The sequence below is a fragment of the Aspergillus flavus genome, chromosome 3 (assembly GCF_009017415.1).
Source record: "Aspergillus flavus chromosome 3, complete sequence".
NCBI classification, from domain to species: domain Eukaryota; kingdom Fungi; phylum Ascomycota; class Eurotiomycetes; order Eurotiales; family Aspergillaceae; genus Aspergillus; species Aspergillus flavus.
Window position 1 is genome coordinate 2352385 of NC_092407.1, and position 19001 is coordinate 2371385.

Consider the following 19001-nt stretch of genomic DNA (forward strand, 5'->3'; position numbering starts at 1 on the left):
ACAATTCATATACAGTATAAAACTCTTAAATTAAACTTCAGCGCTTCCGAACCTGAGCAATTTCCGATTTCAACCCAGAAGAGATACCAATAACAGTCTCCTCGTCTGCTCTAGATAGCTCACTGATTTGGACGGATCCATTAGTATTCAAGCCCTTCTCTGCAGCCTTGGACTTAGCAGCTCTTGTAGCTGCTGTGACATCCTCGAGCAGATATTGGAGCTCTGCATTGGTCGGGTTGGGTCCAGCAGAGAGGTCTGCTTCTCTATCCCAGCGCTCCTTCGCGGCCCAAAAACCGTCAACTGACCGCCGAGTCCAGAACGAACTTTTCATTTTGTTTACAGCAAACTCCCAATCCGTCGTATATTCTTTGAAGAATGGCTTGTAGCCTAGCAGACCCCCAAGCCACCGGCCAATAACCACACTGGCCCAGTAGCCAAAGAAAAGCCGAAAGGGCATCCATGCCGGTGCTGGAGTATAATGCCCGCCTGCATCGAGCATCTATGATCAATTAGTGGTTGTGTTCTATATTCCAAGTATAAGACAAACGGACTTGTAATTTTTGAATGAAATCAAGACCCCCATCGTAGAGCAGTGCGTCGTGCCAGTATCCGTACCAATTCTCGAAGAAGACTCTATCAAGCTGGTTATCAATCCCCGCATCTGAACCACTCAGTAGCACGGTCATGTATTCGCCTGAATCAGGATGGATGTGGAAACGGTGGATCCGGTTCGCTGGGAGAGAGACCTCCCCGTCTTCTGGAGTCAGGTTGCGCGACACGCCATCAACCTCAGCCACACAGATACCATGCTCGACGTGGAAGAACTCGCTCTGGTACCGATGGAAGTGCATCGCAGGGCCATCGGGTCGTTGGGGGCTATCGATGAGCTTCCGCAGCGCAGGCGAGACAGGTCCTTCCACGTCCAGCCTGTAGGTCTGACGCATCATAAAACTTCGACCCGGGGGTGGCTCCAGGAACTCAACAGTAAGGAGGCCACCAAATCTGCAATGCGGTTGATATTAGCATCAAGGAGTGATAGCGAAAACATGTTACACTCACTTTCGAATAGTACTCGAGCCAGCCGATGTGTGGTAGGGCACAAAGGGGGTAAGGAAACCCATCTTGTAAATTCGACAAGTGAAGTTGTACGATTTCGAACACAAGTACGTGAGAGATCAGAGGTCACACCTGAGGATTTTCAACTCACCATTTTTATTTATTTTCTCGCCGAGTATTCTGCTCTTCACTAATAGCATCAGTTCTGTTCCTACTGGTCCCGTTCCCAACGTGGTAGGATGTGGGGCGATCCTTATGGGCCACCAACTTGACACTCTTCGATGCCTATTGTGGAAGCCTCTCAGCATACTCTCCCGATCTCCTTGGATCTTAGCCACTAGCTTCCATAGCGAGGTGCTGACCGTGATTAAGGCCAGAAGTCCGGTCCCCTCGTCGCGTTATTAGTGGGATATTCTTTTCAATCATTCAGATGGTACGTCGGAAATCTGCTGTTGGTTGCATCTATTATCTGCGGCTATATTTGTTAAAAGTTTAGAAGGTGGAAAAAATGGTACGTGTTCTGACCCTAATTATTGTCCAAGGCGCTTGACGCCCGTGTTCTCAAGACAGTTGAAATAGTCCGGTTACATATCATCATTGTCGGCGCAGGTCTCGCAGGGATTTCTGCTGCCATATCGTGCGCATTAGCCGGCCATTCAGTCACCGTCCTCGAGGCAGCAAAAGAACTTGCAGAAGTAATTTTCCTCGTCACCCACTTAGGATCAAATAATGACATCGCCTTTGCTTAGGTTGGTGCCGGCCTCCAAATCACCCCTAATGGCTCGCGCCTTCTCAAAGCCTGGGATCTTCCTCAAACCATGTGGGATCAGGCAGCTGAACCAACACAGTTGACCGTACATCGATATTCTGGGGCAGTGCTGGCCCGTGAGGTTGACTTTGATAAGAAGATCCGAAGGAAATACGGCGTGCCTTTCGTTGATCTGCATCGAGGGGACTTACAACAAGCTTTGTACGAACGGGCTCAGCAGTTGGGAGTGAAGTTCCATCTGAATGAACGCGTACAAAATGTTGATCCCGCAGTGCCGTTGCTAACGACTATTTCGGGGCACGAATACCACGCTGACTTAATCGTTGGAGCTGATGGCTTGTGGTCACGAACTCGAGAATGCTTCCTAGGAACTGCTGATCCGCCCAAGCCGACAGGAGACTTGGCATATCGAATTGTTCTGTCTCTGGATCAAATCAAAGAGCCAGCTTTACGAGACTGGGTCAGCCATCCAGAAGTCAATTTTTGGATTGGTCCTGGATCACACGCGGTTGGATACTCCTTAAAGTCGGGTAAAATGTATAATCTTGTATTGCTTGTACCGGATGATCTACCTCCAGGTATCACGAAGCAACCTGGAAATGTCGAAGAAATGAAACTGCTCTTCGAAGGCTGGGATCCCATGTACGCAGAGTTTGACCGGCCACTTTGCATTCCGAAATTAATGACTAACCCAATTCAAGTCTCACCCAGCTTCTAGGCTACGTTAAGAGAGTTGACAAGTGGAAACTTATGCATAGTAGGAGAGTCCAGAATCCCTTGCTATTACAGTAAACTGACAGTGTTTGAATTGCAGGAGAGGAGCTACCATCATGGATCAACGAAGCCAATAATTTTGTCTTAATGTAAGTCGATCAATATTATGTTTCTAAAACCTAATATTTCGAGCCACCAAGTAACCATCTGACAGAGGCGATTCCTGCCATCCCATGCTTCCATATCTTGCACAGGGCGCTAATTCGTCCATGGAGGATGGCGCGGCCTTAGGGACGATCTTAAAGTCCGTCACAAAGAAGGAGCAACTCCCGAATGCTTTGCATAAGTTTGAAAAACTTCGAAAATTGAGAAGTGAGGCTATCGCCAGGGAAACATTTAAACAGGTAGGCACTATCGATTATGTCGAGCTCTAACTTCATGTCCTATAGATCTCAGGTACATAGACTGACTTCGGAGGCTATCGACTGTAGCGGAATGATTTCCACATGCAGGATGGCCCTGACCAAGAAGCTCGAGACGAAATATTCATATCACAGCTCGGCAGAGAAGAAATCACTGGTGCTTTTCCTAGCCGATGGTTTGTGCCCCCCTCGATAGCCCAGCAGGCATTCATCTCTAATTACCAACAGGACGTGCCCCGTTGTCCAACCATGGATATATGGATATGATGCGATAGTCGAAGCTGAAAAAGCGCTTAAAGGCAGAAGATTCTCCAACATTGAAGGGGAATCCCCGAAGATGTAGGGTTCAGGGAAGTTCCAGAATAAGGCAGCTGAGCTTTATATTCGCCAGTCAAATCCGCAAAAACAAAAACCTGACAGTATCCTAGCTACATGTATCTTCGTAAGGTGAATCACAGATCAGCTTTACATTCTCCTTTAATTGAGATCGTTTCCCACAACTTTTCTCTTATCCTCCTTGAAAAATCCCACAAACGCATCCCCCTGGCCCTCGCCCACCCCTAGCTCCTCTTCCACACCATGAATGCTTGTCAGATTAATTTCTAGATTCAGCTCCTTCTTCTCCCACTCCATAAACCCAGGGTCTGTCTTCCAGCCCAGCGCAATGCTCAAGATATTTCTGATCCGTCCTTCGTTCAGCTCACAATGTTCATCCCTCGCCCCTTCTTTGCCTCCACGCCAGGCGACATATCCGTCCGGACGGACTAACACATAATCGTAATTTTCCCACACGTTCTTAACGTGCTTCTCTCCGGCATCCAGTTCGACATGCGTCAGCGGTATCCTCATTGCCTTGGCTACAGCTTTGAATGTCGCCACCGGGGAGGTCGCTTTGTTATCCAAACTGACGAAGCCATTGGCCGTTTGATTGTCACTTTCGACCTGCGAGAAGTCCATCAATGACCATTCTATCCCATAGAGATCCACGATACTTGTTTGGTTATCCCTCAAGAATACATGTGGTGCCCTATGGCCGGGCCTTGTACTTGGCGTATAGCGCATGTTATCGAATCTCGGCTCCCTCGTCCCGTCGCTCACAATGATTGCACTATTCAAATACCTCAGGTCCAGTTCCACTCCACGGTCGATATTTTCAGGTCCCACGCGGTCCAGGTGTCTTGCTACCTCGGCTCGTGCCTTCTCTCCTTCCTCGCTCTTCTCGAGGAAAATGTCGGTGTTCGGGGCCGTCATCGTACGCACGATCATCGGAGTGAATTTGCCGATATGGGCATCGCAACGTTCGAGACGCAACATCATGTTCGGTCTGCGCTCATCTGTATAGGAAGTAACGAGGTTGCCTCCACCAATTCCTTTGTGTAAAGCGGAGAGACGCCACGCGAGCGAGATGGCGTCTTCTACGCCGCTGTTCATCCCATAGCCGCCATGGGGAGGGTTCCGATGAGCAGCGTCACCGCAGAGGAACACACGGCCATGTCCATCACGACTCACATAGGAATCTGCAAGACCAAAGTTCGGACGCCATGCATTCGCCAACATGATTTCGTCGATTTTAAATTTGTAAGGCTTGCCGAGACTGCCAAGGACACGATAAGGGATTTCCTCAGGATGTTCTTGGAGCTCTCTGATGGCGGCGGCATCAGCAGAACAAGGTTCGTGACAGGTATAAGTGTCAACGTCGTCTTGGTCAATCATAAAGCCGCCGTGGAGGCCAAAGGCGTGCCACCACTTGCCGAATGGGGAGAGCTTGGTGAGTTCTTTGGACCGGAAGTGGACCATGAAAAAGGCAGCTGGCCTAAGTAGAGATAAAAATCGCCGCCATGTTAGCTGGTGTTGACCTTTGACTGACCGGGGGGGGGGGGATGGAACACTCACAGAGGTCTTCCCTTCAGTTGAATCCCGACGCTTTTCCTTACTTTACTTTGGGCACCATCTGCGCCGACCAAGTAAGGGGTTCTAATCATCTTTTCATGATTGTCCATATCTCTGAAAGTAGCAGTGACGCCCTCGTTGTCTTCCCCAAGCGATACAAATTTGTAACCAAAGTGAGTCGCAATCAGGGGTTCGGCGAGGCATTTTTTCTTCAAGAATGCTTCCAGCACTATCTGCGAGCAACGCTGACCAGGCTCGGCAGGCTGTGAGCCATCGTTATTTGCATGAATCTTGGCGCGATATTCGTTGTTGCTTGGGATATGCTAGCAGAAGATGTTAAAGACTACGCCCCAAAGAGTTTTCTCCTTCGAATATAACAGGACATACCCATCGACTAACAAGCTTCTTGTTCACCCCGCAAGTGTTGAAAAAAATGGTATCCCAATCGCTATGCTGTGGTACAGCCCCAGGTTGTTGTCGATATTCCTCAACCAGCCCCATTATGCGCAAAATCTCCATGGTATGGCAGCTGTTGTGGTCCATCTTGGGCCAGCGTGTCGTCTCGGTATTCATTTCGCATAACGTGCATGGTACCCCCAGCTGTGCCAGCCTAAGAGCTGTCAACATACCAACCGGGCCCGCCCCTACTATGAGAGGGCCTGGGGAAAATTGAATTGTGTCGTCTACCTGGATGGAGCCCATTGTGGAGTGATTTTGGAGTAGAGTGTGGAACGAAGGATGTAGTATACAGAACCATTCACAGATTGATATCTCTATCTATACCTCTAGAATTCACGCCCAATAGCACTAGAACCTGCACTAAGATTAAGTGGGCATAGCCGCATAGCTGATGCTCGTGTGGCTTTCTAGTATGCTTACTACCTCTACAAGGAGAAGATGGAATCTATCCCAAAAGGGTACCAATTTTGGCCGGCTCCGATTGGACGTCTTTAGGGTTACAGTTGAACGAAATTAGTACGTTGATCACTACCTCCTTCGGGTTGGACGGACTTAGTCTTTCCATATGAGCAGGAAGATGTCGCGACCCCTCCATACTCTTACAAGAGAATGCCTAGTGCACTACACTAGTGACTTCTGACGAGTATGTGGCCACTATCCCCCGATAGGCTCATAGCTATGGTGCTATTAGTCATTTAGTATTCTGCTTATAACCGGCGAGCTGGACTTATGTTTGTTCCCCGCCGCCTCGTCACTGTAGACCGTGAAGCACAGTCACCAGAATGCCCGACTCCACCAGCACCCAACAGGATGAAGAGAAGGCTATAGAACCCCCTGTGGTCTCCGAGAGCCCTGCTCTGGACTCAGATCTCCCACCGGAAGGCGGCGTTCGAGGTTGGCTATGTTGCGCTGGCGGTTCCCTAGGTCTGTTCGCTACCTTGGGCTTCTTGAACGCGTTGAGTCCTCCCTACTGTATGATCCGGTCCTTTTACTGACCTGGACAGCATTGGTATCTTCCAAACCACCTATCAAGAGACTCTCTTAAAGGACTACAGCTCTTCGGATATCTCATGGATCTTTACAATCCAGCTCGCTCTCATATGGGCTCCCGGTTCCCTATTCGGCCGCATTGTAGATGCCTACGGACCGCGTCCGGTCATGCTCCCATGTACCTTCCTTTGCCTCTTCTCACTGTGCATGACGAGTCTTAGCACTGAGTACTATCAGATCATCTTGGCACAGGGAATCGGTTATGGACTCGGGGCTGGAGGTATTTTCACCACCTCCCTGGTCTGCGTGAGCCAGTGGTTCGTCAAGCAGCGAGGCCTTGCTCTGGGAATTACTGTTGCGGGCAGTAGTATTGGTGAGGAGCATAACTATCCTATCAGGGTCGAGGACGTGCTGATTGATTTGTGACCAGGAGGCGTAATATTCCCATTCTTTCTACGACTGGTTATGGAAGACGTAGGATTCAATGGCATGGTACGCTACACGGCACTATTTATTGGTATCGCTTTAGTTGGTGCCTTCTTTCTTCTCAGTGCGCGCCTACCTCCTAAGAAATGGGACCCAGAAACGACATGGATTGATTTCAAGCTGTTCAAAAACCGAGGCTTTGCTTTCTATGCCCTCGGCTCATATTTTGTGATGTGGGGACTATGGGCGCCCTTCGATTATCTTCCGAGCATGGCCCAATTGTCGGGAATGTCGGATTCGCTGGCCCTCTACCTTCTTGCGATCGTGAAGTAAGTTTTGTTTGTTCAATCTTGTTGTCCCTCTAGCGGAGCTGACCTGGGGGGCCCCAGTGCTGCTTCACTTTTCGGACGAATTATCCCCGGACACATCGGAGACAAGGTGGGATACTTTAACATCATAGTCGCGTCCGCCTTCTTCAGCTGCATTGCTATCCTCTGTTTATGGCTGCCTTTCGATTATCATTCTTCCAATGCCGGCCTCATCGTTTTTGCTGTGGTTTACGGCTTTTTCAGCGGCGCCTTCGTTAGCATCATGATGCCATGTTGTGCGAAGTCCGGCAGCCTAGAGACTTTGGGGAGACAGATAGGTACTTATCAGGGTGTTATAGCTATCTCGTAGGTTCTTCGTTGCCCCCCACATTTTCTCTATTCACTGTACTGATATCAAGCAGTACTCTTACTGGTTTGCCGATCATGGGAGCTATTCTGGGAAGGCAGCATAATTCAACCTTTATGGGCTTGCAAGTATTTGCCATTGCGACCATGTTTATCGGCTTCGTGTTGCTCTTGATTTCTCGTAATGTCCTGGCTGCGGCTCACGGAACATGGAAATACTGAATCTTGTGACGAACCGCTACATTCGTCGAATTTATGCACAGAACAAGGCCCAGCTTGGACAAATTCCAGCATGTTGAGCTGGAGGATGATACCCCTGACCCGGACCAGGAGTTGCACAGGCCTTCGCGCGACCATGGAGTAATGGTGGAAGATGAGAGGAATTAGGGACCATTCTCGGTCAAGAAGTGAAATAGAATCACATATAGACAATCGCTCGGGAGAACGCTAGATAATCCAATGAATCATAGAGCTGCCCCCAACTGCTGAAAGAGACTAGAGTGAATGAGTCATGATTAAATCCTAATTGACAATCTACTACAGATATGTATTGCGCGGACAGCTTTTGTATAACCACTTCGAGATCTTTGGATATCTAGAGCAAATGAATATACGTTGGAAGGTGCGTCCAAACCAATATCACTCGCTTTGGTTTGCATCCAAGAACTCCAGCAGTCTGCGCGCGACGGCAGATGGTTGCTCTTCGGGGAGGAAGTGCCCACAATCATGAATCGCGCCCCCGGAAACGTTGGTTGCGAAGTTTCGGACCAAATGAATCATATCCGAACCGACGGAGCTGGCCCCCCCTAAAGCTAAGACAGGAATATCGAGCGGTGTCTTTGCAAATTCCAGGTTCTGTTTCGCACTGGTTCCAAATGCTCGATAATACTCGAACCCCCGACTCATCGCTCCTGGTCTTGAATAGGCTTGGATATAGCGTTCAAAATGATCTTTGGAGAAGGCATCGGCATGAACCGTCTTCAATTTAAAGAACCAGGTCAGTAGCTCCCGCTCACGACCGCGAGTCAGAATTTCCGGTAACTCAGGAAGCGCGTTGAAGGAGAATTGCCAAAGACGCATGTTGGTCGGGTGAGGCAACGGAAACTGAAGCTGAGGTAGGAAACCCGGCACTGACGCGTCCAGGATACTGAGCGATTTGATCCTTGATTGAAATTGAGCAGCCCAAGGATAGGCAATCCATCCACCCACATCATGACCAATTAAATGGTACGGTCGGTCTTTCAAGTGATCGTGAATAGCTTCGGCCATGACTTTACTCACGTTCGCAGTATCGTAGCCATTGAGGGGAGGAGCCGAATCACCCAAGCCCGGGGGGTCAAGGGCCAAAAATTGATAATGTTTTGAAAGCGGCTCGAAGATACCGCTAAATGCCTCTGCTGTTTGTGGCCAACCTGGAATGAGAATTAAAGGAGGACCTTGACCACCAACTATGGCTCGGACTCCATGGAGGAGACGTGTGGCTCGCCATTTCGCTGTCATGGTGTTGACGTCGACTGGGTCAAATGTCGGACGAAGTCGTTTTCATGAGGGTTCGGGTGCTTCAGCGGCTTAATATCATGTTGTAATGAGTCACCGAGCAAATGATGGATCCAAAGTAAGGGATTAGTATTTCAAGTCAGACGTGTACCCACATGAACCCGCGGTGGATTTAAGTACAGTGGTACGGGTTCCCCGACCCGTACCCGCCCAACCCACCCTGAACCCAGGGAAGCCGGATTGGCTCGACTCGACACTAAGCAACATCGGGAGCGCGCCAGTATAAGCTAAGTCTTCATAGCTTCCACTACCGTAGACCTGTTGCGGACTATGGCACTGACTTTGTTGGCGTTGCCGATGTCGCATTGAAAACCTGCTGCGTGGTCAAAACCCACTGTATTTCTGCTGTCAATTGCCCCCCTCCCTCACTTTCCCAAGTTGCCACGAATGCAGCAACGCCTATCACGGACTCTCCGGTGGGATAGACAGAAAACATAGCCAGGGTGATAATGTGCGGGAAGAAAAAGAGTCAGGAAACTTGCATGCGATTAAATTTCTGCCGGCACAATTCTGGGCGTACACACCGCTTGATATTTTGCCGGTTTAAGGTGTAATGGTTTTCTGCCGGCACAACCTATGACCTAGGCGTTGCGCTAGCTCGTACAGTACATAGTTTAGAGACTGGTGCTAGTCACGTGGAACATGACTGCCGGCAAGACCAATGCGGGAGCGACCGGAGCAGCCGGTGCGTGCTCAAGGATTGATAAGTGAGTGTCCCGGAAGGCACAGGAAATGCTCACGTGCTGCCCTCACAAAAGCGGCGGCACCCCGTAGCAGAACATTTCAAGTCTACTCCGTATACTCACTACTAGCATGCACGCAACTTTAAAACGCTACCCAATATGTGGCCAATCAGCGGGTTCTATCCAGGATTTAAGATATTACTTCAGTCCATTAGGGCATAATACAGTAAGAGATCATTCAGACCTACCTATTGAGAAGTGCCATGAGATAGGAATTATAGAATCCACAGCCTGAGAACATACCGTTGTATTATGTCGTCGAATCGTGGAGTGAGTACAAGCCCTACTCGATGCCATAAGTAAATATAGGATTAGAATGTAAGTTCCATGGTTCAAACAGAACCGTATATTTGTATTGTATGTTAAGCCACAAGAAGACGTCCTGCTAACAATGCCTTAACATACCCAAATAAATTTTCGTTCCACTTGTAACTACATTGCATACTCAATCAACCTCGCAAGCCCCATTGACCACCGAATCTGTCAAATAGGTAAACCCTAAAGCACAGCAAATGTTAGGTAAGTCTTGCTGTCAAGCACCGAATTAGTTCAACTATGACTCATTTCCGGATCTAATCTGATCAAAACGGCAGAAAAGGATCTACGGTACTTTTGACTTACTGTAAATTAAGAGCTTGCCTCATTTGTCTATACCACCTTTACTATTTGCACAATTGAAAGTCGAAAACAAGTAATCAGTATGGTATGAAAAACACCAGCAAGAGTACCACATAGACCGTGGACCCAAGTTTCAGAATCTACAATAAATCCCCGGTTCACATGCCGCATGTGATGATCTATGGGGATCTTGGATAAGGACTCTTCAGGCATCGGAAGAGATCGGAGAACCTTAATTGTTTATCCCCCATTGAGTAATACCCCATATTTCCGATCATCATAATCATAATCATAATCAATGGTTTTTTGAGTCTTTCCCGAATGCCGAAGAAGCATGCCTTGTGCTTACCTAGGTTATTAGGGTTATTTTGTCCCTTTAGACTCGGTGGTACGGAGTGACTGATTGGCTGGTTGCCTAGTGGATGATCGACGTCATTCAACTTTGAGGTGGTATGACTCTTTTCCTATTCTCGAATCTGAAGTTCTTTTGGTCGGAATCAGGGGAGAGTGCTCACTACAGTAGCTTTACGATGTATATTTAGATGTATTGAATCAATAAATGTCATCAAATTGTGAATGGATAGCATCATTGAGCATCATGATGATAGAATAAGTATAAGGAAATACAAAGACCACTTTCAGTGGAAACCAATTATCGCTAAAGTAGAACAAGACAAACAACGCGAGTCAAATCAGTGCTGCTTCTGGTAACTCTGCTGCTTGGGACCTAAAATGTCTTCCAAGAATCCGGTCCACAGCTCCTTTACAACACCGGGTTCCTTGGAGCCGTTCTGGGACTTCCAGACCTCTTCGCCGAAGCGGGATTTTCCAACCGCCTCGGTTAGCGAGAATGGGTCGATATCCACCGAGGTGTTGTCAACAACTTCGGCCATGGGGCTGACTGCGATATCGGCCCCGCCCCCGGACACAGTGTGTACCTGGGGCTTCATGGGAGGGTTCGAGGGCTGGCTCGAGTTGTAGTTGGTGTAGACATCGGAAAGGATCGGAATGCGAGTATCGGCGGGGCGAGTAGGGGCATCAATCTCGTCCATGGACGGTAGGTATGCAAAATCCACAGTGGATGAGTCATTGACGGCCTTCGAGGCGCGAGATGTGTTGAATTGGCGGGTGGAAACAGATTTACTATAGTGGGAAGTGATGTCAGCCTTGTGCCCTTTGTACCGAGGTAAAGAGGGCAGCTCGAGGTAAAGCACTTACTCTGCTGCAGAGCTGCCATTGATTCTTCTCATGGCAATGCTGAAAGCACGGGATTGAAGAAAGTCATGGTTGGCAAGGCGCTCAACGAGCTGTATGGAGGTGAAGCGGTTAGTTCGGGTTCAATGGGAAGCAATGCTCGAAACATCAGAGTGATACATACCTCATTCTGGCTGCCGCTGGCTCCCAGTTTCCTCTGGGAGCACTCTCTCTGGAGGTCTGCCAAGCTGCGAGTCGCGTACAAAGACGTACGATCCGAAACGTTGACAGGCTGTGCAGAATTGACCCCGGTGATGTGCAGGCCCCGGCGGAGGCAGGGTGTAGCAGCATGCTGTTGAGAGAGCACGCGAAGGGCGCGCAAAGAAGTAGAGCGAGGAGCTGCCATTGGGAAAATAGTAGCGTGGTTGGTGGGTGTTATGTTCACGAAAAGAAGAAGGCAAAGGTCCTTAAAACTGTGTTATCCGGAAGGGTTATGGTATTTGATACTATTAGAGTAGATAAAGTGAATTATAGAGTATGAAAATATAAAACGTAGAAAATATACGTAAGACGATTCAGTAAGAAAAAATGGAGGAATCCAAAAGTATTGAATAAATGTGCGGGGACTGGAGGGCAGGAAGGAAAGGGATGCAGTCGAGGAGAGCTCAGTACTTGTACTTCTGGATGTTTGCAGGAACCGTTGGGGGGGAAGAGTGAGCTATCCACTTTCACCCTTCCGGTGGACTCTCGACGCAGACCGGGGCGGTCTGGCCAAGTCGGCGGGTTGCTAATAGTAGCAACCCACTAAATTCCCCGACTAAATGGATCGATCGATGGTGTCGTCTGGGCGGCCGAAAAAATGGGTATGTATTGATGTAATTAACGAAACACAACAGACTAGTTCTTCTTATTTCTCCAATAGTATCCAGATCTACTGCGTACTCGTCGCAGTCAAGCAGATCTTCTCGCTTAAACAACTGTCTCATAACAGAGAAAAGATAAATTAAATAAAAAGGAGGGTAGAGGTGGGGTAAGATGCGAAAAAAAAAAAAAAAATTAGAAAAGGGAAAAAGTAATCATGGTTGGTTCCATACATTCCATACTATCAGGTCTTCAGCAGGATAAGAGTCAAAGTATGGGGTACACTCAACACATCCGTGGACCTCAAGGATTCGGATGTACAAGCATGCATATTCCCCGGCGCTACGGGTGGTAAAACAGCCAATCGATCAGGCAATCCAGGAATTTCTATGACTACGACTCGCTACACCGGGGGAAGGTCAGTTGATGATCACGAAAACGCTTTGCCCATCCCGGAACCCGTCGCCATTAAACATTGGTCAACTCTGGTGCATCGAAGCTTGATACGCTGGTGTGCCTTGAGTTTTTCCCCTCTCTTCCCTCGTGCTTTCAATCATTTGTTTTGAATTATTAAAACTATTTCTAACTGACTTTGGAACACATCGGAGGGGTGTAGTGTGGTGTATAGAACCAACCCAATCACTGCCTCTCTCTGTTCAAAACAGAAAACTCCATGTCACCACCTTAACTCCACCGGTAGGTATGTACTAGTTGTTACGATATTCCAACTGTGGGACTACACGGCACTACTACTAAAACTGTTGCCTTGCCCTCGCGAGGCACGCCAGTTGGTGCTACAAATAGTGGTGAACTCATGAGTCGACGACGTGGAAGAGTCCTCAACCATAATATGACACAGAGAAAGCGTAAGCGGACAAACGAAAGTGGTAATACTAGTAATAGCAGCCTTATAATAGGACGGCACAACATTGGATGCTATCCATGTCTACCTATCTCATGTAGTATGCAGTATGTCCTGCATCTCCGTCTCACCCTCCGCTCTGTCGAGTCAGTGACGCAATTGATTCTTGAGGAACAAATACCGCGGGGAAAGTCAGTACCGTCAATACGTAAATTACAATTAGTATGATTGTTTCCCGAATGATAGGCGGACGGATCAATGACGAAGCTTCCATAATATTACCGAGTTGGGAGGATTCTTACCCTTTACAGGAAGAGTAAATGAATCCCGTCGTCCACATGATTCACAACAGTCCATCTTAATTTCTGATCCCGCATTGTTCCTCTCAACTGTTGAGACTCAGTCCGAGAGGCGGTGAAGTGGGGTGTTGTCGATCGGAGTTGGCCGCATCTTCCGGGAGGCTTTTTCATTCGAGAATTAGTCTAAAGGACACGATTATTATGGGGACATGACCAAAGGTACTGTGTAAAGCATAGACTGGGATTCAAGATACCGCGTTGAGGAGAAAACGGGTGGAAACATCGGGGCAGGATCGAAGGTACGCAGTAATTCGCAGTATCGTAGGGAGTAGGATTAAACATACGCAGTATTTTAGGGGCTGGGATTAAAGATGCTCTGTAGCATAGGGAATGATCGACCCCTGTTTTGCATGCCATCCCATTGGGGGGAGAGTCACGAGAACACGAAATTCAATGCCCCGTAATTTGTTGATTGCATGAAGTAATTGGTTTTCTGAAGTCTAACCCAATTTTTATTTTTATTTTTATTTTTTTTTGTATTTTTTTCTTTTTATTTGCCTCTGTATTTTTGTTTACCCGACTCTGGTCCTCACCTCATCAAATCACGATGACGATACACATCCCAGTCACCCTCCCTGTACTCAGTATGTATGTAACCTTCCGTTTTGGGTCGTCGGTGATGTGGTCAATATAAACTTGATAATCAATATCTCATCTTCCTACCTGACAAGATCGTCCACTCTCTCACATTATTCCTTGCGCCTTTAATGCCTCTGATTGGGGGCTCAACCGGGTACAAGATAAGCACATGTATAGCGCATATTAGTAGTACCTCGTGTCGTATTTAGCATCCCGCGCATGCTTTCGATATGTCACCGCTGAATTATTGAAACTCCGACTACGATTACACTTTAATGATCTTGATAGCCATAATCTACACTAACCCACGGACCGCTTGGGTATATCTGCATCATATAAAACCTACAGACCGCAATCAAGCGAATATCATAGGCCAACAGGAGACCAATGCATGAGCGTGACTAGGTATCTAATCCAACAATCGTGTACCCCTCGCTGATCAAAGCACTCGAAAATAAGCTTTTCATATTTTTTTTAGTGGGTCTATGCAGCTCTGTGAGTATTTCACAGCTGTTCAGAGCTTGGAGAGGTGCAACGAACGTCGCCCTTTGGCAACTTTTCGTGCATATGGGTGCTGACGGGATTCGGGAACCAGATGGTCAATGTCAGCCGTGTGGACTAGATGTGGACCAGCTTCGTCTAGTGTGGTAATTCCGATGTTGCGCATAGCTGTTTCTAACTCGTCTTTCATGACTGAGGTATGGTAAGCAACGAATAAAAAACGAAGTGTAAAGGGGAAGAGACTCGTCACTTACTATCTATCAGGTGCTCGACACCCTCCTGGCCATAGTTAGTAGCGAATAGCATACTGCGCCCCATGCCCACTGCAGTCGCGCCTAAGCAGATAGCTTTCAAGATGTCGGTCCCGCGTCTGATTCCACTATCCACGTATATCTCCATCTTGTCAAAAATTTCAGGACAGCGCTTCTGTAGTTCGAGAAGTGTAATGATCGATGGAGGGCTAGTGTCAAGGTTCCGCCCCCCATGGTTGCTAAGTAGAATACCGTCGAGGCCGGCTTCCATGGCCAACATGGCATCGTCTGCAGACATCACGCCTTTTAGACAAACAGGAAGATGCGTATGCTGTCGTACCCACACCAAGTCCTCCCAGGTCAATCCAGGGTCGATGAAACCGGCCATCACACGTCCCAGCCCACCTCCCTTGTTGTCGTTCTTTGCTTTCGATGGGGCCATCGGTACGGATAAGCCTTCATCAGCCTTGACACGTTCGTCTGCTTCTCTTTTACCCGGCCAAGCTGCATCAACCGTCACGAAGATGGCCTTCACGTTAGGATTTGCTGAGCATTGACGGAGAAGCGCGGCTGATTTTTCACGATCTCGGTTGACATATAATTGGAAAAAGAAGCTCGCCGAAGGTGCGGTGTCTCTAAGTTCTTCCATTGTGTACGAGGAGTTATTGGAGATCTGATAAACTTATTAGACGGCAAATAATGAATAGAAAAGTTCTCTGAGCTCACTCCCTGCATAATTCCGTGGTTTCCACAAGCTCTAGCAATAGCACACTCGCCATCGGGATGAATGAGCTTCGCCATTGCTGCAGGACTCACGAATAATGGCAAGCTACTGTCGATTCCGAGAATTTTAGTCTTCGTATCTACAGATCGCACATTCTTCAGCACCCTTGGCCGAAACCAGATTCGGTCGAAGCAAGACTTATTGGCGTCCCGGGTAATAAGATCCGTTGCAGCGCTGGAGTAAAACGCCCATGTTTTCTTACTGGCAGTCTTTGACGCCACGAGCTCAAAATCGTGCGAATTGATCAAGGTATGTAATGGCGGCTTCTCATGGTCAAGGACTACTTTGGGGTTCTCAGTAGGTGGCTGCTTGACCCATTCATCATCGATCGTGGACTCGTCCAGCACACCCATATGTTTTTCTTGGGACAAGTTCGCTGACAGAACGCTTGGAGCATGGACTTCCGAATAGGCCTTGGTGGCATCGCGACCTGCATATTTCAGGATAACTGCATAATTAAAGCGGCTGTGTCAATATCTGTAGCGTTTGAGTATGGATGTATGCCTCACTCGAAGATCCTCCAGGATGTTCTTCCAAGAATTCTGTCACATCCCACACCTGATTGTCGACAACGATCCAACAATCTCGCACTGCATTGTGCTCTGAGATTTGCCGGACAGACAGAAGTTTCTTGTCTACCATTTTAGAAAGAATGTGTAGGTTGAACTACTAATGAATGCCGACGATTCGATTCTTCACAATGGCAGAAAAAAGGTGATTTAATGATGAGATGATAGAAGCCACCTTGGCGCAGTGCTCGCATATAAGTATATAGAGTTGGAGCCTCGATAAAACGGGGAAATGCCGAAGTAGAGATTAAATTGCATTGTTATCGATGGCGTAGAATCAGCGGTAACAGAGCACCTCCGCAGATCCATCGCAGAAATGCGGAGAACGTAACAATTGAAAGGCTCCACAACGGCCATCGTCCCGAACGCCCGGGTTAGAAGAACCCGACCTTCTCAGCACGCAATACAGCTTCGTGGATGTATACTGGCGCAGAAAAGCTCCATTGTAGCCCAAACATGTACAAATGGCATAGGAATTTGCGCTGTCAGTCTCCTATGAAGACAACACATCGCAATGAGTTGGTATTTTCATATTCCCTGTAATAGTAACTAACAAAGAAAGGTAACGTAATCCAATGAGGAACAATGAATTAACGAGAGAATCGGAGGAGCACCGAGATCAGTCATTGATTCGGACACTTCTCCGCGTTGTGACCAAATGACTCAGCACAGTCACTAGCCACTGAGGCGCAGCATATGTGTGGCTGATGACGGGCTGTTGCCAAGAGGTCCAGCACCGAAATTGTCTCGCGGATATCGATAGGTACGGGGACGCTTTCAATAAAGAAGCTGTGAAGGCAACGGGGAAAAGGTATCGTTGTTTTCAGATGCGTGTGGCGTTTGGCGTAGAAAACTTTTCCAGGATACTTGGGAATAGTAATACACCTATTTCGAGTTGTGTAAGATCCAAAGGAACCTGCGCCGCTTTTTCCTTGCCTCGTTTTGGCCAGCAGCATAGTGGAGGTATGTTTCACACTGCCCAATATCTACAAGTGTTCTGCCTCAGTCAGGGCTGGGTAGATTGTCGGTTTCTGTACCTATAACTCACCTGAGACGCAGTACTTTACAGTAAACATTTTCTGTCACAATCTTCTCGCTGTTCTATTCTCAGCAGAAAAGCATTCTCTACAGGCTCAACCAAATATTTACCTGCAGCCAAGATGGGTGACACCAGTAAACCCTTAAGATATGTCGACGTGAGTTTTCTTGGTCTTTCATATATCATTGTATGGGTAGCTGATAAGGGGAAACCTTCGTATAACCAGATTGGGATCAATTTTAGTGATCCTGTTTTCAGGGGAGAGTACCACGGAAAACAGGTTCATGAAAGTGACTTGGACGACATCATCCAGCGTGCTCGCGAAGTAGGCTGCGAAAAGTTCATGGTTACAGGTTCTGATGTGGAAGAGTCCCGGCGTGCTATCGAAATTGCCCAGAATTATCGTATGTAATACTGCTTTCTATATCCTTTTTTTCCTCCTTCTCCCGGCTCCCTTTTTCTTTCTTTCTCTTTTCCTCCCCTCCTCAACTTTTACAGCCCATCCAATTTCAATGATGCTTGGTTTAAACTGACAAGTCCTTGAATAGCTGGATTTTGCTATGCCACAGTCGGTGTTCATCCCTGTCAGGCGAAGCTCTTCGATGAATTTTCGGGTGGTCCGTCGAAAATGCTTGACGAACTGAGATCCCTTGCACTAGAGTCAAAGAAATCTGGATACGCAGTTGCGTTCGGTGAAATAGGTCTCGATTATGATCGGTTGTTCCTAAGCGCAAAAGAACCTCAATTGAAGTATTTCGAAGCTCAGTTGGATCTCGCGGTAGAGATACAACTACCTCTCTTCCTCCATTCCCGAGCTGCTAGCGAGGACTTTGAGCGGTTACTGGCACCCAGGCTCGAGAAACTTCCTAAGAAGGGTCTCGTTCACAGTTTTACCGGGACTATGGAGGAGATGAAACGCATGGTGGCCCTCGGTTTAGATGTTGGCGTCAACGGTTGCAGTTTAAAGACGGAGGAGAACCTGGAGGTGGTGAAGGCTTTACCTCTGGAACGACTTCAAATAGAAACGGATGGCCCGTGGGTAAGCAAATAGCTTGTTTCCTACTATTTGTCTGGACTTCATTGTTAACGCTGCTATTTTATAGTGCGAAATCCGCCCGTCTCATGCATCCTCCAAATATCTAGAAGGTGCACCGACGCTACCAAAGGCTGTCAAAAAGGAGAAATGGCAAAAGGGTTGTATGGTTAAGGGTCGCAACGAGCCTATTGCTATCGCCCATGTCGCTCACGTCATTGCGATGGTGAAGGGTATCACTGTTGAGGAAGTTTGCGAAGCGTGAGTATTTCCCCGAATCAGATGGCCTCCCATTTATAGATTGCTAATACCGCGCGTTCTAGTGCCTGGAACAACTCAGTTAGGATGTTTGGGCTTGGCGAAGGAACATCGTAGCTCGGTCCTTATCTTTTCCAATGACAGTGCTCTATTCAAACTTGACTTTGAACTTTTTTTGATAGCCTGATAGACCCGGACTTCGGGTCTAACAATGCTTGCTTTGCTGTGATGATCATGATAGATAGATGAGTCTGGAATTTGTCGTTACTTTACGGATCCCCGGATCTCCCCGAAAAGGCCCAAGGTCCCAACCATGGTTCGAGAGGGCTTTCAGGGCTGCAACTGGACCTGGAGCCGCCTATTGAGCACGAAACAAGCGAAAAGAAAAACTTA

At 47.8% G+C, this 19001-nt stretch overlaps 8 protein-coding genes across 8 annotated transcripts; 3 read left to right on the forward strand and 5 right to left on the reverse strand.

The window, feature by feature from the left end:
• Nucleotides 1-37: 37 nt before the first annotated feature.
• On the reverse strand, nucleotides 38-1121 carry F9C07_5020 (uncharacterized protein; the record flags this gene model as incomplete). Its single annotated transcript, XM_041290923.1, has 3 exons — nucleotides 38-499; nucleotides 552-1002; nucleotides 1060-1121. 3 exons carry the CDS (start codon nucleotides 1119-1121, stop codon nucleotides 38-40), a joined length of 975 nt encoding a protein of 324 aa, XP_041144626.1.
• Nucleotides 1122-1486: 365 nt separating this feature from the next.
• Nucleotides 1487-3304, forward strand: F9C07_2230887 (FAD binding domain protein; the record flags this gene model as incomplete). The annotated part of the gene is made up of 8 exons (XM_071509872.1): nucleotides 1487-1507; nucleotides 1599-1751; nucleotides 1806-2467; nucleotides 2527-2582; nucleotides 2640-2688; nucleotides 2754-2943; nucleotides 3031-3137; nucleotides 3190-3304. 8 exons carry the CDS (start codon nucleotides 1487-1489, stop codon nucleotides 3302-3304), a joined length of 1353 nt encoding a protein of 450 aa, XP_071365039.1.
• Nucleotides 3305-3438: 134 nt separating this feature from the next.
• Nucleotides 3439-5553, reverse strand: F9C07_2242762 (2,4-dichlorophenol 6-monooxygenase; the record flags this gene model as incomplete). Its single annotated transcript, XM_041290924.1, has 3 exons — nucleotides 3439-4774; nucleotides 4855-5174; nucleotides 5239-5553. 3 exons carry the CDS (start codon nucleotides 5551-5553, stop codon nucleotides 3439-3441), a joined length of 1971 nt encoding a protein of 656 aa, XP_041144628.1.
• A 519-nt stretch (nucleotides 5554-6072) lies between these two features.
• On the forward strand, nucleotides 6073-7870 carry F9C07_5023 (putative MFS transporter). Its single transcript, XM_071511296.1, has 5 exons — nucleotides 6073-6265; nucleotides 6315-6673; nucleotides 6731-7055; nucleotides 7116-7400; nucleotides 7457-7870. Exons 1-5 carry the CDS (start codon nucleotides 6093-6095, stop codon nucleotides 7620-7622), a joined length of 1308 nt encoding a protein of 435 aa, XP_071365040.1. The 5' UTR covers nucleotides 6073-6092; the 3' UTR covers nucleotides 7623-7870.
• Nucleotides 7871-8039: 169 nt separating this feature from the next.
• F9C07_5024 (putative epoxide hydrolase) lies at nucleotides 8040-8900 on the reverse strand (the record flags this gene model as incomplete). The annotated part of the gene is made up of 1 exon (XM_041285340.1): nucleotides 8040-8900. One exon carries the CDS (start codon nucleotides 8898-8900, stop codon nucleotides 8040-8042), a length of 861 nt encoding a protein of 286 aa, XP_041144630.1.
• A 2110-nt stretch (nucleotides 8901-11010) lies between these two features.
• F9C07_5025 (uncharacterized protein) lies at nucleotides 11011-11918 on the reverse strand (the record flags this gene model as incomplete). Its single annotated transcript, XM_041290925.1, has 3 exons — nucleotides 11011-11461; nucleotides 11537-11625; nucleotides 11697-11918. The coding sequence occupies 3 exons, from the start codon at nucleotides 11916-11918 to the stop codon at nucleotides 11011-11013; spliced, it is 762 nt and encodes a 253-aa protein (XP_041144631.1).
• Nucleotides 11919-14687: 2769 nt separating this feature from the next.
• On the reverse strand, nucleotides 14688-16351 carry F9C07_5026 (putative mitochondrial cytochrome b2-like protein; the record flags this gene model as incomplete). Its single annotated transcript, XM_041290926.1, has 4 exons — nucleotides 14688-14866; nucleotides 14929-15598; nucleotides 15652-16157; nucleotides 16219-16351. The coding sequence occupies 4 exons, from the start codon at nucleotides 16349-16351 to the stop codon at nucleotides 14688-14690; spliced, it is 1488 nt and encodes a 495-aa protein (XP_041144632.1).
• A 459-nt stretch (nucleotides 16352-16810) lies between these two features.
• Nucleotides 16811-18915, forward strand: F9C07_1410639 (tatD-related DNase). Its single transcript, XM_071508080.1, has 6 exons — nucleotides 16811-17241; nucleotides 17338-17474; nucleotides 17544-17721; nucleotides 17866-18356; nucleotides 18421-18611; nucleotides 18674-18915. Exons 1-6 carry the CDS (start codon nucleotides 16986-16988, stop codon nucleotides 18723-18725), a joined length of 1305 nt encoding a protein of 434 aa, XP_071365041.1. The 5' UTR covers nucleotides 16811-16985; the 3' UTR covers nucleotides 18726-18915.
• The last annotated feature ends 86 nt before the right edge of the window (nucleotides 18916-19001 follow it).

Bases quoted from the DNA above. Each gene is read 5' to 3' on its own strand.
- F9C07_1410639 (XM_071508080.1), top strand. From the start codon at position 16,986: ATGACGGGCTGTTGCCAAGAGGTCCAGCACCGAAATTGTCTCGCGGAT. The intron at 17,475-17,543 runs GTGAGTTTTCTT...TCGTATAACCAG, and splicing joins AACCCTTAAGATATGTCGAC to ATTGGGATCAATTTTAGTGA. The intron at 18,357-18,420 runs GTAAGCAAATAG...GCTATTTTATAG, and splicing joins TAGAAACGGATGGCCCGTGG to TGCGAAATCCGCCCGTCTCA.
- F9C07_5023 (XM_071511296.1), top strand. From the start codon at position 6,093: ATGCCCGACTCCACCAGCACCCAACAGGATGAAGAGAAGGCTATAGAA. The intron at 6,674-6,730 runs GTGAGGAGCATA...ATTTGTGACCAG, and splicing joins TGTTGCGGGCAGTAGTATTG to GAGGCGTAATATTCCCATTC. The intron at 7,056-7,115 runs GTAAGTTTTGTT...GGGGGGCCCCAG, and splicing joins TACCTTCTTGCGATCGTGAA to TGCTGCTTCACTTTTCGGAC.